The sequence below is a fragment of the Vanacampus margaritifer genome, chromosome 3 (genome assembly GCF_051991255.1).
Source record: "Vanacampus margaritifer isolate UIUO_Vmar chromosome 3, RoL_Vmar_1.0, whole genome shotgun sequence".
Taxonomy (NCBI): domain Eukaryota; kingdom Metazoa; phylum Chordata; class Actinopteri; order Syngnathiformes; family Syngnathidae; genus Vanacampus; species Vanacampus margaritifer.
In genome coordinates this window covers 3,054,060-3,070,301 of record NC_135434.1, presented here as the reverse complement: position 1 = coordinate 3,070,301, position 16,242 = coordinate 3,054,060, and the positions used below count along the sequence as shown (strand labels likewise).

At 41.2% G+C, this 16,242-nt stretch overlaps 1 protein-coding gene across 3 annotated transcripts in view; it reads right to left on the bottom strand.

Annotated features, from left to right (window-relative positions):
• Positions 1-210: 210 nt before the first annotated feature.
• Positions 211-16,242, bottom strand: part of kank1a (KN motif and ankyrin repeat domains 1a) — a 33,641-nt gene continuing 17,609 nt past the window's right edge. For 2 of the 3 annotated variants that reach the window (XM_077561515.1, XM_077561516.1), the window contains exons 3-13: positions 10,505-11,322; positions 7,916-9,503; positions 6,276-6,401; positions 5,185-5,293; positions 4,899-5,054; positions 4,357-4,444; positions 3,040-3,259; positions 2,780-2,922; positions 1,442-1,642; positions 1,216-1,314; positions 211-1,147 (exon numbers count right to left, since the gene is read on the bottom strand). In XM_077561515.1, the coding sequence (XP_077417641.1) occupies positions 1,085-1,147; positions 1,216-1,314; positions 1,442-1,642; positions 2,780-2,922; positions 3,040-3,259; positions 4,357-4,444; positions 4,899-5,054; positions 5,185-5,293; positions 6,276-6,401; positions 7,916-9,503; positions 10,505-11,322 (3,611 nt within the window). In that variant the 3' untranslated portion in view covers positions 211-1,084. The remainder of the gene's footprint in view (positions 1,148-1,215; positions 1,315-1,441; positions 1,643-2,779; positions 2,923-3,039; positions 3,260-4,356; positions 4,445-4,898; positions 5,055-5,184; positions 5,294-6,275; positions 6,402-7,915; positions 9,504-10,504; positions 11,323-16,242) is intronic. The other variant, XM_077561517.1, reaches the window with a different exon arrangement.

Here is a 16,242-nt window from a genome sequence, read left to right as displayed (position 1 = left end):
TGGTGATTATGGATAGAGCTAGCAAGCAAAAAAAATAAAATAAAAAATTGAATGGATTTCTGGAGGTCTCAAAAAATAAAAAATAAAAAAGTAAAATCCTTATACCAGCATTATGAGGTTCTCAGCATTAGCCTCACAAAGTCCAAAAATGCATTGAAGCCAAGTGTTAACTAGCTATCACATTAGGTTTATTAATCAACACCACAATGATGTCTGTGCAATTTAATGTTTATTGTTACATGACAACATCACGCAAAATGGCGCCAATGTCAACGACACAGAGAAAGTGGAACCGACGTAACTATACTAACGTACAGTATGTACAACGAAACACACAGCCGATGTGCTTTAAAAACTTTACTTTGATAAATATATATGACTTCATATGATCTTTATATGCGCTCTTATTGAAAAATACTGTGGTCTTTCTTTTTAAATAGATAGAAAGGATTGGTAGAAAAATTGCTGATGTCGGACCGGAGATCAGCACTATGTACACCGGACCATGATAACAGACAAGTGGGGGGAAAAAAAGGGAAGGAGGGGGCTGATTTACATTTATAAAAGAAAAAAAGATGGCCTTGTTTGCATTCATGTGGGACATCAAAAGTTGTGAGGCACCTGTTGGTTACATTCAAATTAGGAAGTGGTGCGGAAAACAAAAAAGTATGGCCCAAAATGTCCACTTGGGCTATAATAAGGTTAACAGTAGCTTCAGAGCAGCCTCAGAGCCACTAAAAGTTTTTAACCATAGCTTGAGTTGCTAACATTAGCCTCAAAGAAGCTAACAGAAGCATCAGAGTTGCTAACAAACGCCTCAAAGTGGCTAAAGGTCAGCCACTCCACAACAAAAGTCACCAGCGGTAGTCTTAGAGCATCTGATTAACTAAAGCTAGCTTCTGAGTCGCTAACATTAGCCTACAAGTGGCTAATTGAAGCTAAAGCTAGCCTCTGAGTCGCTAACATTAGCCTCCAAATGGCTAATCGAAGCTAAAGCTAGCCTCTGAGTCGCTAACATTAGCCTCCAAGTGTCTAATCGAAGCTAAAGCTAGCCTCTGAGTCGCTAACATTAGCCTCCAAGTGGCTAATCGAAGGCGCCCCTGCGAGTGGGGCTCGGTGACATCTTGCGGCCCAGTCGAGGGGTTCCCTGAAAAGGACAACGACGTCAAAACTAATGAAATGGCGAATGATTTCATAAAAAGACGCGGTACGTACGGGCGACTGCGCTTTGGAGAAGTTGACGTGCGCGTAAAGCAGGACGGCGATGTCCTTGTGTCCGGCGTCCAGAGCGATGGACAGGGCATTGCTCTCATCCTAAATCAAATCAAATATGAATCAATATTTTGGTTCAACACATTTTGTGCCTCATCCAACCAGGATGATTCAATTGTACAATTGGATTTATTTATTTAATTGCTAAAATTGCGCAAAGAAAACTCACGCTGTCGCTGAGCGTGGCGTCGGTGCCGGGCTGCGCCAGGAGGAGCTTGACGATGTCGACGTGTCCGTGCTCGCTGGCGCACATGAGCGCCGTGGAGCCCTCGTCGTCCTGCACGTTGACGTCGGCGCCGTGGGCCAGCAGCGCTCGCACCATGTCCATGCGGCCGTGACTCACCGCCAGCATCAGGCCCGTCTGGCCCGCCTGAGGGAAAGACGCCTTCGCCATTAAACGCAAATCAGCTGCTTCTTCAAAAAGATAAGATTGTGAAGTGCAGATATAATTGCTATCAGTTTTGCATTTTTTTAATAACTGAGGAGCTATTTCATATTTTGGAATTACATTTACATATCAGATTTTTAATACGATTTTGTATAGAATATATTTGTAACTTTTTTTTTTTTTAACTCATCTTACTATTTCTTTTAAATATTTTACCTCTGATTTTTACAATTAAATATATATATTTTTTTATTTAGACATTTTTTAAATTATGTAAAATTTGTTATCAATTTAAATGTAATTTAAATAAAATCTATTATCAATTTTCAAACAATGAAATCAGATATTTTTAAATAAAAACCTAAATAGTATTATTTAATTTTGTTTTAATTTTGTATTTTAAAATGACATTTAGCATCAATATATTTAAACCTATTACATCAAATTTATATAAATTAACATTTTTATTTGTATATTGTCTAAAAGTTTGTATCATTATTAAGTTTGTCAATTTCAATATCAATTTTATATTTTGAACCAACATGTTGCATCAATATTATAGATAATTTTTTTAACTTATTTTAAAACACTGTTATATTTTTCTATAAAAACATACACAAGCACATAGTAAAAAAATGTGTTTTTAATATTACACTGTACACATTTAACATTTTTTAAATGAATAGAAAAAGACATTTTAAAAATAAAATGTATTATAAATTTTCAAGCTATTAAATCAATCAGATATTTTTCAATAAAAACTTTTAAATTAAATTTTGTGTCAATTTTGTATTTTAAAATGACATTTATCATCAATTTAATATTTTTAAACATATTGAATACATTTTTAAACATATTGAATACATTTTTAAACATTGAATTAATTTTTAAACAGATTGAATACATTTTATTTAAATTAAATAAAAATATGTTTTAATGCTACACTGTATACATTTTTAAATTGAATTTGAAAAATAAATACACTTCTACTTTTAAAATAAGATGATCACAATACAATCTTTGCACATCGGAGAATCACACGATACGATATTGATCATTTTTACTTCGTCATATTAAATGTCCTTCAGCATTTGTGGCCGCATTTGCTTCCATACTGACCTGACTTGCGCGTGCGTTGACGTCGCCCTTTCCAAAGAGCTCGTCCACGACGCGCATGTCTGCGGGCGTCTCCACGGCGGCCAGCGCCGCCAACATGATGGGCGTGTAGCCCGCCTTGTTCTGCTGGTTCACGTTGCACACGTCTGCCACGTACACATTAAGCAGATTTGCATTGGAGGAAAACTTTACAACAAACCACGTCAAGAAATAAAAGTGCTTTGATAAAGTGCGGGTGAAAGAACTGAGCAGGCCGAACTCACCGGCGTCCAGCAGCTTCTTGACGACGGGGAAGTTGGAGTGCGACACGCTGTAGTGCAGCGCCGTGTTGCCGTTGCCGTCGGCCATGTTGACCACGTGGCGCAGGACCTCCGGCGAGATGGCGCCGAATGCCGCCAGGTAGTCTGAAACCGCCGATGCCGACGCCGCTTTCTGGCTGGAGGCGCGGAACCACTCGTGCTGCACCGTGTTGATGCTCGTCCTCTGCGGGAGATTTTTTTTTAAAGACTCAACTCATTCAAAGCATTTTCACTGAAGCAACCCCCTTTGCTCCCGGCTGTTTTACATGATTTTGACTATAAAAACTTGAAAACTACCTAAATAAAGATTAGAGTCTCTTCTTTCATCAGGAAAATATTATATTTGTATCAGTTTCCATTTTGCAGCAATTAGCATTAGAATATAGCTAAGTTACATCAATATTCATTCATATAGTGAAACATGTTGAACTGACAATAATGTTTTCACCTAAATAAAAAAAAGTCTATACTGTATTTTCCTCGCACCTAAAAGCCTTTAATTTGGTCAAAAACCGACAGTGCGCCTTATAATCCCACGTGCCTTATATGTGGATCAATATTGGTTAAGTAAGCTTAACGCAGCCCCAGCCACTACAGTAGCTTCTATTCTATGCGCCTTATATATGGAAACGTTTTTAAATAAGCCATTCATTGAAGGTGCGGTTTATAATCCGATGCGCCTTATAGTGCGAAAAATACGGTAATTGTTTGAGATTAATTTTACAGCTGGACAATGAATGTCAAAATGTTTAAACATTAAATATAGTGCAGTGAACACTGAACAGTTTGAGTGGTTTCTTTCCTCCCACCCGCGTTTCATTCCTTCTGATTGTTTTCATTTTAGTTTTAGTCATTGACGAAATAGTCAGTCAATTTTAGTTATCGTTTTCGTCTAAATAAATGGCTGATATTTTAGTTTTCCGTTTAATTTTCGTCTGGGGAAAAGCAATTTCGTGACGAAATTATCACTGGTCGCAACATGGCCCTGGCTGATTTCTTATACTCTGCTGCCACCTGCTGGCCATTTTTAACAATAACTACCCTTGCTTTAAGCCGCCGCTTCATGTCAAAAGCTGCATCAAAGCCTTCTGTATGCTCTTGCATTAAAAAACAACAACGTATAAAAATATTTTGGGGGAGTGAAGGACAAAGTATTAAAAACGAATTTATACGTTTTTGGGTTTGAATGAGTTCATATGCATAATATATTTCCATAACTTGTTTCTGCGGGAATACGCTTGGCAAAAAATCCAAAGGCACAGCGGGTGCACCAGATCTCACCAGGTCTTTACTGCTCACGTCGTTGGGCTCGCTGAGGTGAACTTTCAGGACGTTGCACGCCGCCAACATCTTCTCACTGAGCTCGTACCTTAAGACATGTAAAAAGAAAAATGGATTTTGGGGCTCTCCGTTTCTGTCACTCATACTGATTATTGTTCATTCTTTGTTCACTGTTGTAATATGATTTTTTTTTTCCATTGGCCTATTTTTTGCTAATTTTAAAAGCCTGCTCAAATAATTACACAACACTAAAAACTGTTGGGTCAAAAGTAACCCAATGATGGATTAAAAAAAATGGACCGATCCACTTTATGTGTCAATTTGACCCAACTTTCTGGGTTGTTTATACAAAAGGACCCATTTTTTTGACCCAAGTAAAGGATCTGGCCAATATTTCCGAGTTGTTTTACCCTGAAAGACCCTTTTTTTTCCAACCCAAGTAGAGGATCAATTCATTTTTGACTCATAGTTGGGTTATTTTTGACCCAACTGTTCTGAGAGTGTAATGACTCGACTTGAAGAAAGTCAAACAATCTTCTGACCTTTCTCTCGTCTCCCGCTCATCCAAACTTCCTTCATCCGTCTTTTCCGCCATGTCGTCGTCACCTTCCTTCTCTTCTTGCTCATTTTGCTCGTCGTCAGATCCGGACGAGCTGCTGTCCTCCGAGCTGGACTCGTCGCTGGAAGTCGTCTCATAGCTGCTCCGCAAGGGGGCGACAAAGACGCACGGGAAAAGAAGGTTGAGGAGGAAGAGGCTTGACCTGGAAGCTTCTTCGCCTGACACTCCAAATGGTGAAAATGGGAAACGGTCACGTGGCTGTCACGCACCCTCCGTTGACGCCGACAAACTGCAGGTTCTTCTTGGTGCCGTTGGAGTCGGCTCGGCCGTCTTTTTTCTTCATGATGGACTTGAGCGCGTTGGCACTGCAAGGCTGACCTGAAAGCACGTCAGGGAAATAAATCACTGTGCCATCATCGTAAAAAAAAAAAAAAAAGAAAAGAAAGAAAAAAAAAGATCAATAACCAAATAAAAATGTATTTACATTTTTGGTGTTTGTTTTGTTTTTTGCTCATACATTCCCAAAAAAATACTGGCCAATAATATGGAAAATTAAATAATTGTTCAGAATAAAAAATTATAATTTTAGATGCAAGAAATGATTCGTGTGTGAATGTGTTTTTTATAAGCACAATTAAATGCAAGAATAAATTAATATAAATATTCTTCACATTTTGTCATATTTTTATCATGCCCCCAAAAAATCTTGGTTGGTAACAAGGTTAAGTTACAAGCAAAATTATAATACAGATTTTATTTATTTTTGAGAAGTTCATGCAGTATTTTTTGTGTGCAAAATGCTTTTTTTTTTTTTTTAATTACGCGTCTGAAAGAAATGTTCAAGCTAGAAAATCTTCATATTTTGGGAGTTTTTTTATTTATTTTATTTTTTACTTTTGCATTATTTTAGGAGACTGTCACTTAAAGTTTACACATTTATTGTTTAGGACGGTTTTTGACCACTTTGAATCAACAAATGAAGAGTATTTTAGGACACTCAATTTATTCGTTTTAGACACGCTTAAATTTGACAATGTTTTAAGATAGCTTTTTTTAAGAAAATATAACTCACTAAAAATTTTAGGAGTGTCATTGTTGCTTTTTTTTAATCTTGAGAATAATTTGGTATAATTACCTCTAATTTGGATTTTTTTTTTTTAAACAATTATTTTCTATTTTGACTATATTTTAGAACAATTACAATATTATTTACTGACATACTGATTTTTAATTGAGAGTATTTTATGATTCTTATTAAAAATATATTCAAGAGTCCTATCACTTGTTGATTAGGTCAAGTTGTTTAGGAGACTATTGTTTTGTTGGTTTTGAAGAGCGATGTATGGAAGAAGATGTTTGCCACCGTGTAGCGCTGTTGACATTTGCAGGTCCATGCGGCTTTTCTGCTCGGCGGCGCTCATCTGCTGATGATTCGGAATCTGCGTCTTGCTCCCGGATTTTTCTTCGTGCGTCTTCGGCGCACCGTCTGAAAGGCAAGACGGTATGATTGCACAAGTTATGAAGAGGACAGTGGCAGTTTGACTTACACATTGAATTCTGAAACAAATTCCATTTTGTTTTTTTAAATGATTTTTATTATCGGCTGTGGCTAACAGCAGCTCCTAGCGAATGTTTGCATTTTGCATCGTTTGACTTGTCTTGTAAGTCAGGGTCGTTTTGTTTCTGTATTGTTCCTTGGAAGTGCAAAGTCACGGCGCATTCCAGAAAGAGTGACCCGAGGCGAAGGGGGCTGCACCACAGGACAAAGAATGTGTCCGCCGGCGTGAGAGCGGCTTACGTAACAGCCAGGCGGCCATGAATCAGCACGAGGTGTTTCAGTGAAGGGGAGGGCGGCGGTTAAAAAAAAAACAAAGAGAGGGTGCGTCTGGCTCCCAAAATGAAATGAACTCATTATTGAATGGCGTCCAAAAGGACACGTCCCAATAGTTGCCCTTCCCAGATCACGATGTTCTATCATCACATTAAGACTTTGACACGTTTCATTTCAGAAAGTAAGATTTTTGGGGGAAAAAAGTTATTTGTCTTTCTTCTTGTAAAATTGTGACTTTAATTCCATAAATTAGAAAAGAAAAAAAAAATAATTAAAAATAATTATGACTTTCACAAATTACAACTTTAACCTCATCGAGTTCAGACGGGTAGAATTACAGCTAAGAATCGTTACTTCTTTAAAGTGGACGAAAACCGGGCTGGCCTGCGAATAGTAAAAAAATTGCCCATTGAAATGCATTGGGAATTTTTTTTCCCACAACCCCTCCCCCAAAAATTCTTCCAAAAACTGAAAAACACGAAAAAGGGAAAGAAAAAAAATACTAATAAAATATTGTAGTTATTTAATTAATTAATTTAATTATGAATTAATTTAAAAAATAAATATTGAAAAAAAATCTGTCATAACATGACAACTTTATTTCTGCAATATTCCATCTTCACGCTCATAATTCCGACTTTACTCTTGTACAATTACCACTGTGACATAACAATACAACTTTATTCTTGTGATGAGTTTTTTTTTCATTCTATATACTTCTTACTGTAATATGAGGAATCTGCTATATGCAAAACATCACGTGAGTCATTTTGAAAAAGGAAATAGTAAACTAGCTAACAAGCACGACTCCGGTTTGATGACATGCTGAAGCCAAACTGGCAATTATTTTCTTTATGGCTCGTGTCTTTATACAAAGTGAAATAAATGGACAGTATATTGGGATATATCATTGTTTCTTTAAAATGATTGGTCATTGGTTTAATAGAAATTGTATTTGTATCGGTTTGATATCTTAAGTAGTCAAGACTTGCCCTGGCATTGGTGTGAAAAATCCTCGAACGCAAGCCAGCCGAGTGGCTGCTTGCTTATTGTTGGTCTGAAGCGTGTACGTTCTTGTGTTTGCACTTCAAACTATGCAGCAGCGAGTGGCGTCAGTCAGCGGCGGAGCCCGCAGGTCGTGACGCAACATGTAGGTGAAAGTGTCGAACCTGAGCGGGGGTCGGCGGCGGCGGCGGCCTGCAGCTCCAGCAGGTCCTCGGCGCTGGCGCTCTTCATGGAGGAGAGCGTCGTGACCAGCTGGCTGTTGATGGCGCCGAACTGCGACTGCGGCTGCCCGAAGGCCTCGGCCAGCTCGCTGTAGTTCTCCGCCAGCAGCATTTGTTGCTCCTGCAGCAGCTTCTGCACCCTCTCGATGTAGTGGTCCAGGCCGGCGCCCCCTTGCGGTTGCGCCGTCTCGGCGCTCGCCTCAGCCAGCTGCGAGGGTCCGCACGCTATGTTACGAGTTTTTAAACCGAGCAGGAAGTTCTCGTGAACGCTGACCGATCCCACGCCAGATTCTTTGGTTTTGGCGGCGCAGGATTGGCCGAGGAGCGACTCTGTTCCGACGGCGACGGAGCGAATCTTTGCGGCCGAGTGCACGTCTCTGATGAGCCCCTCGCCGGCGGCGACGGTTCGGGTTTCAGCGGCGGCGGTATTGGTGAAGGCGTCGGCCAGCGCCGGCGTTTTAGTGTTGGTGGAACTGCTAACCACGTCCGTCTCGGTGTTGGTCTCTCGCGTGGTGGACTCCGGGGCCACCATGACGCAGAAGTCCACTTTGCCGGCGAGGTCCGGGTCGGTTCCTCGGGACACCGTCGTCGTGACCGGGCCCACGCGGACGTCCACGGAGCAATCGCCGCTGGCGACCGATCGAGACTCCTTGAGCAACTCCGTCATTGGTTTGCAGAAGGCCGAGCAGTCCAGAGACTCCGCCGTGTTGGTTCCGACCTCGCGGTACTCGTTTAGCTCCAAACTTTGATCCGGTCCGACGGCAACGCTACAAACGCTCGGGTGACACGAGACTCCGACGGACGAGCGCTGAGCTTCAAAGACGAGCTGCTCGCCGACACCCCGGCTGTGCACCGCCACTTTGGCCTCCACGCAGACGTTGTAGGTCTCGGGCCGGATCATGGATCCCTTATCCGCCTTCTTCTTGCTGGAGCCGCCGGCCGCCGCTGCCTGCAGCTCCAGCTTCAGTTTGGTCATCTCCATCTGGTGCGTGGCTTCCTTCAGCTGCACCTCCAAGCGGTAGATTTTGTCTTTCAGCGTCTCGATGGTCTGCTGCTGGAGCTCCAGCTCCGTCTCCGTCTCGCTGGACAGGCCCAGCATGGTCTCGTTGACGCCCACCGAAGCGTCGCGGGCGGCCCGACGCTCTGTGGCGACGGCCACGTCCCGGCGGCCGCGTTCGCCGGCCGCTTCCCTCAGCTGGATTTGGAGGTTGTTCATGTTTTCGTCGGTCACGACGCCGACGGATTTGTGTCGGGTTTGGTTCCGATTGCTTTCGAGTCCAAGGTTGTCGAGGGTGTTCTTCTCCAGAGCTTGGACCTCGGCAGCCAATCGCCGGAACTCCTGCAGCTGTTGAGCGCTCTGCTGCGGGGCCTCGGGCTCAACGATGTGCAGCACCGTCTCTTTTTGGACGGGACCCGGGTTGTCCATTTGGTCGGCGCTGCCCACACTGTAGGAGCGCTTGCGAAAAGCGCTGGGACCTTTGGACTGGGCGGCCAGCTGTCGCTTCTCCTCCTGAAGAACGGCGATCTTCACCTGCAACAAGTGTCAATTTCGTCAACGAAAACTAAACAAAAATAATTTCGCCAGCACACATTTTTCACTGGACTAAAACGAGACTAGACTAAAACCTTCATTAATAAACAGTAACTGGGACTAAATCGGTATGCATTTTCGTCGACTTATGAAGACGAGACGAAAATGTAATGCACATTTTAGATCATGAACAAAAACGAGACGAATATTATATGATTTTGTCAAAATCTTGTCTCTGCATCTGTTCATTCAATTCAAATTCAAATTTCAAAACACTATTTGTCCCCGAGGAGCAATTCAATGGCATACGAACAGTATTAAAAGACAGGCATTACGCCGGCAGCAAACATGAAAAACATACACAAAATGCTGCAGTGAAAACCATTCCAACGACTGCCAATAATTTAAAAAAAGATTTAAGTGCTTTGTGTCACGTCTGTGACACGGTCATGTGACACCACTGGGACAAATCTGCAGCTGGCAAGTGCAACATGCACAAGTAGATGGCACAGACAGGAAGTGGATTCACGGTGAAAGGTTCAAATAAAAAGTACATTTGAGATCTAGTTTAACATTAATCCAACGGCTATAACATTCCAACAATAATGTTAATTTCACCGCTAACTAATGCTGGCTAACTTACTAGCTCATGGCAAGGAGTCATAGTAGACACTGCAATTGTATGTGAAGTTGTTTTTCATCAAAAAGATGTGAGAAAATTGTATGTAAAATAGTTTTAGATTTGAAAATGTTCAACAATGTAAACAAATATATAGTTGTAAAAATGATTGTCCCGACTAAAATGTCGACAGTTTTTGTTGAGTAAAACTAGAAGAATAAAATAATGTTTTCTTGGACTAAAATGCTAGATTTATAGTCGACTAAAAAAAGGACTAAATAAAAACGGGATGAGGTTGACTGTGATGAAAACTAACAAGCGTGACTGAAATTGGACTAAAACTGAGACTCAATTTAAAAATGGCGGCTAAAATGAACACTACCTGCAAGATGGGGATGGTCTTCACCTGCCCCTCCAACTCCTTCAGCCTCCGCAGGGCGACCACCATCTGCTCGCGGATCTGCTGGAGGTGCAGCGGGCTGACGTTGGTGACCGGCGTGGTCATGCCGGAGCTCAGCGGACTGTGGCGGATGGAGCTGCCCATGGACGGCGGGTAGTAAGGGTTGTACTCTCCGTTGTGGGCGTGACCGTTGAAGGGCAGAGGCTGCAGGGCGCTCGGGGAGATCTGGCTGGCGGCCACGGAGCCCGAGTAGGACGAGAGCGAGCTGTTGGAGCCCGTTCCCCCGAAGCTGGCCAGTCGGCGCCGCGGCGGCGCCGGCTCCATGAACAGGCGCTCCTGCTCCAGACGAAGCCGAGTCTCCATGAGGGTCTTCTCCACGTGGGGGTTGTGGCGCGGCGTGAATCTGGGCGAGGGCGGCGGAAGGAGCAGCTTGGGTTCTGCCACGCTGGAGAAGGACTGCTGGGGCGCGGGTTCACTGGTGGCCCGTTGGAGGACGGGCGTCAGCTGGACCTTGGCGTTGACGAAGACCGGCGACTGCTTGTCGTCGCTGTTAGAGGACGAGAGCGAGTCGGTGGACGTCCATTCGGCCCCGCCGCTGCTGGAGCGCGGCGCCGCCGGCCCCGGTTTGGCCGCTTTGGGCTTCCTCTGGACGCTCACTTTCTTGATGGTGTTGCCCCTCTCGATGTCGTCGACATATTTGAGAAAATCCAAGTCCAGCTGAAAGCCGTACGGCGTTTCCACAAAGTACGGGTCCACAGAGTCCTTGTCGTTATCCGAGCTTGGACATCTTTGGTCTCGCGCTGGAAAAAGAGAGACAAAAGCGGATTTAATTTATTTTTTTTTTTTTTAGAACTTTGGTACAAACATTTGTGCTCGGGCCACATTTATTGACCAGGTCATTTGTAGATGACATTTAAAAAAAAAATAAGTAAGGGTACCATGGTAAATATGTGAAATTATTCATTTTTAATAATCTTTAAAATAAGTGTATTTATTTTATTACGATTAAATATTACAATGAACATTACAATTATGAACATTGAAAAATAAAAATGTGCTAAATATGCAAAAAAATTAAATTCCTCTTATATTTTGCCATTTACGATAAATCAACTTAACCAACTATTTAATGAGAGAAATTTAAAAATAAAGCATAAACACATTTTTGCAGAAAAGTGGCTAAGTCAATCTAACAAATATTACGATATACCAATATTTATTTATTTATATTTAGAGTGGGCCATACTTTTTCAACACTACATTTTGAAACTGGCTGTTGCTTGAAAGTGGCTCTGGATCGTTGTCCAGTCTAGGTGATCGTGTCATGGGCAGAGAAAATCAGTATGGGTGTGGCTATCACGTTTAGCAGAACGGCTTGCTCACAGAAGCAATTTCAAAAATCGGCTCGAACAAAACATGTACTTGTTTCACGGAATACTTGATAGAAAGGTGCGAAAGTGTAGTCGTCTCTTCTGACAATCCATATAATTTGACAACACATGTGCAAACTCGTCTTACACACACACACACACACACACACAACTGAAAGTGAGTGACAAGCACTATTACGAGCGGAGTTAAGTCAGCCCAAAACTATGACAAACACGTGAAGCAAACCACACATGAAAATATATTTGATGCAGCATGTCATGCCGTTTAAAAAAAAAAAAAAAAAAAACGTGGTAAGACAAAAGATGAAATGGAATGAGATTTTGTCTCACTATTACAACTAAGTTTGCTTTTATTGCAACATTGCAGATGTGCGCATGCAAATTGCACAAATAAAATAAAAATAGGTACACTTGCAGAATCAAACAAGAGCCCAAGCACGTAGAATGCAAAAAAACATTTAAAAATAGGAAGACAAAAAAACAAGAAAAAAATACTAGCCAAAACTTGTCAAAAAGTATAGGAAAAGAAATACAAAAACATTAGAAAAAAATACAAATATAATCACACAATATTTAATATTTTTTAAATTAGAAAGCAACTAAATTGAGAAAAAAATCATTTATATTTAAAAATACAAAAGAAAAGAAAAATACCAGGAAAAAAAATATTGGACAACAAAATACCGAAATACAAATTGAAAGTACAAAAACATTAGCCGAAAACACCATGAACGTTCACCTGGGTTGCCTTTCGCCCTTTTTCAAAGACTCAGCTACGACTCACGGATGTGTTAAATATGGTAGCAGCAATAACTGCAACTCGTGCTTTGTCTGTAAACATCCCTAGAATACACAAACATGACCTGATAAGAGCGTGTCAGAGAGACACACACTTGTGCAAAGTCAATAACTTGAAAAAAATGAAGAGTCCAGACAGCAAACATGTTTTGCGTCAAGTCATCTTGTTGAAGCAAGTGAGCGCAATCTGCTCAAAGTCCAAACTCCACACACTTGCTTGCTCCCTCCAAAAAAAGACCCCCCCACCCCCACCATTGCACACCCTCCCTCCCTCACTCCGGCTGGTCTAAATGCAGGGTCTTGTTGTGCCTGGTATGCCTGGAACTTAAAGACGGGCTGGAAATAAACACGCTTTCCAACAATACTGACAACTTTCCCCTCTCTGTGGCGTCCGTTTCGAAGGGATTGAAAGTAGAAAGAAAAGCAACTTCCATTCTCTCGTGGCTCACTCACCTTCCTCAACCACTCAAAAAGGTCCTGTAGCTTCTCCGCTTTGGCTTGCTGGTTTAAGACTGTACAAAGATTACACTGTGCCGTTTCTTGACCGAAGGGAGGAAAAAAAAAAGCACCATTGGTATAAACGCTGTACCGCGGCACTATTGGACAGCCGCCTCAGCCAATCGTGCGAAACTCTGGAGTGTTGCAAGAAGAGAGCTGCTATTCAGCCCAGGGGGCGGTGAACTCGCTGCAATAACAGCAGCTATTTATTTTTTCACCCCAAGACAAACAAATGCAGCTACTGTGCGTGTACAACGTCCACAACATTAGGTACACTAACAGCTAACCCTGTCACAGAGGTAGGAATATGCCCAATAAGCGGGCACTGTGAGAAAATGCTAGAAAACACAATGTTAAATGGAAAAACACACCAATATTAGATGAAAAATGTGAAAAATTCAAAAACAGTAGCCAAAAATATTAAACATTAGCGGGAGGGAAAACAATGCAAAGTTTTATAAATCCATACATAAATATTTGAAAAAATATATAGACATAAAATTTTTAGAAACATAAAATTAGAAAAACCCAAATATATAAAAAAAAAAAATGATGAGCAAAATCTTTAGCTTATAAAACATTAGAAGCAATACAAAAAAATTGGCTGAAAAATAAAAGAATGCAAAAATTTGAGAAAAAAATTTGAAAACAGTCTATACAGAAATAGTGGAAATAAAATACCCCAAATATATAAACTACAAAATTATTGAACTTATACATTAGGAAAAAAATGCTAATTTTTTTAATACTGTACTGTAGAAAAATATCCAAATTAGAAACAAAATACTAGATGAAAATAAATCTATTATAAAACAATACAAAATATGAACTTAAAAATAACAAAATATCAGGAAAAAAATGCAAAAATATAGGGGAAAAACAGATAAAAATAAGGTTTCTAACATAGCAACTTTAGCGAGCCCTCTCTTATGGCTACTTAACTCCCGTTCACTGCTATTGACGGCTATAATTGTCAAATATGTAAAAAAAAAAAACACATTGTCAAATATATTTTAAGTGGGAGATATGTCAGTGACTGAGTTTAAAAAGTGACTGACAAAAAAAAAAAATACAAAAATCTAGCCCTTTTATGCGGCACTATTAGATACTTTGAGTCTCAGTTTAGCAAAAGGAAGACCCCCCCCCCCCCCGCATCTGGACGGTGACGCTTTAACTCTTTCATTAATTCTTGGCATTATCGGGCTAATCAATTAATCAATTAAACAGTCCGACTGAAACAGCAGATGACAAAAGCTCGTCATAACAATGCAATCATTGATTAGCCGTTTAAACCTGCGTGTATCTCCGTGACGACCACTGCACTTTTGAGCCATTCAGCTGAGTTAGGACGAATCATCACATTTCAAACAAGTCCTAAACACATTAGCCACTTTGCATTCTGTTAAAAAAAAAAGTGAGTCACCCACCATTTAAAATTTTCCTGACATTGCCAGATACACCTTACAGCACAAGCCATGGTGCGCAGGGAGCTTTCAAAAGCAGAGATTGTGCACACTTTAAACACCCCCCCCCCCCCCCAATTCAGTTGTCCAGGTTATAGGTCACCGACAGTCACACGACTCCAGTCCATCACAAACCAATTGGATCCTCCTCCACCAAGTCTTAATCCAAGTCATCCATGAGTCCATTACTGACCAACAACAATCACTGCAGTGTGTCAGCCAGTGCCAAAGTGGCACAGTCATTGTTTTTCTGCACGGGCACGAGCGAGAACCCAGTCACCAACGGCGCCGACGCGGTACCGCCGAGACGCCCCGCGACAGCTGAGCCGTGACCTCAGCCACGATACGGCAACAAGTGGGAAGGCCGGCGACGGGGCCGGCACGCTGCTGTAAGCAGCAGCTGTTGCACTTGTTACAACGCAACGGCAGTGACGTCAGCTAGCAAATTGCTAACCTGGCGATAGCCAGATTGATATTGTGATTCCCCCAAGGGAGTTCTCCACAATTTCAATCTGGTACTGCTCCACGGTGATTTGCTCGGCAAAGGCGGGGCATTCTGTAAAATACTTCCACTCGATTGGACGATGCAGCATTCTGTGCACGTTTGTCTTGGCCAATCACGGCCACGGATGTAAATGTCGTCTTCGTTCTCATCGAAGGGGTGGGGTGGGGGTGGGGGGAAGCACGGACATCTTTACCAGCTAAAAATGCGCCTCTCGCTGTTCAACATTTAACAAGGAAACGGTGAGTAATTCTGCAAGAACAGAATTAATTGCAGCGTCCATTCATCCAAGTTAGATTTGTTTGTTTCCCCCGGCGTGGGCGCTGGCATCCTGGTTTCGTAATCGTCACAGTTGGATATCAAGCCCCAAACACAATGTCGCTCTGTGATTGGTGGAAATCAACAGGCTCGGTAGAAGTAGTGAACTCATAAATATCGCGAGAATTCATCTTGAAGAGCAAGGTCAGCAAATTGTTGCATTAGCGGGAAAACTATGCAAAAAAAGAAATAAACAGAAAAAAATATCTAACTCTGAAAAATAGAAAAAAATTAAATAAAAGCAAATTAAAAAAAACAGAAAAAAATACAAAACAAAAACAATTTAATGTCAAAGCTAAAGAAAATGAAATAAAATAAAAGCAAATAAAAAAAAATAGAAAAAAAACCACCAACAAATAGTCACATTAGCTACACTACGTGTATTTCTCGTAAGTGTCAAAAGTTTTTTTTCTCTGAATATTGCCCCCACCCTCTTAAAAAAAATAAAAATCTATACGTGGTTCTAATACGCCGCCGTAAAATTTTTCATTTGTGTAAAAATGAAAAAAATAATAATAATAATTCAATTCTTTTTTGGGATAAAATCATGTCAAACATTAAAGAGTTAAAACACATGGGAAAGGTTTTAAATTGAAGTGACGAAGGTCATCATCGTCTCCATCTAATCGCAACAAGTGTTCCTGTAGACACATGTGGAGCTCAAACATGATGCAAGTGGGTGGAGCGGGACTCCAGAGTCTACACGCACACGCACACACACCCTTCCACACACTTGCTTGGTATTTCCTG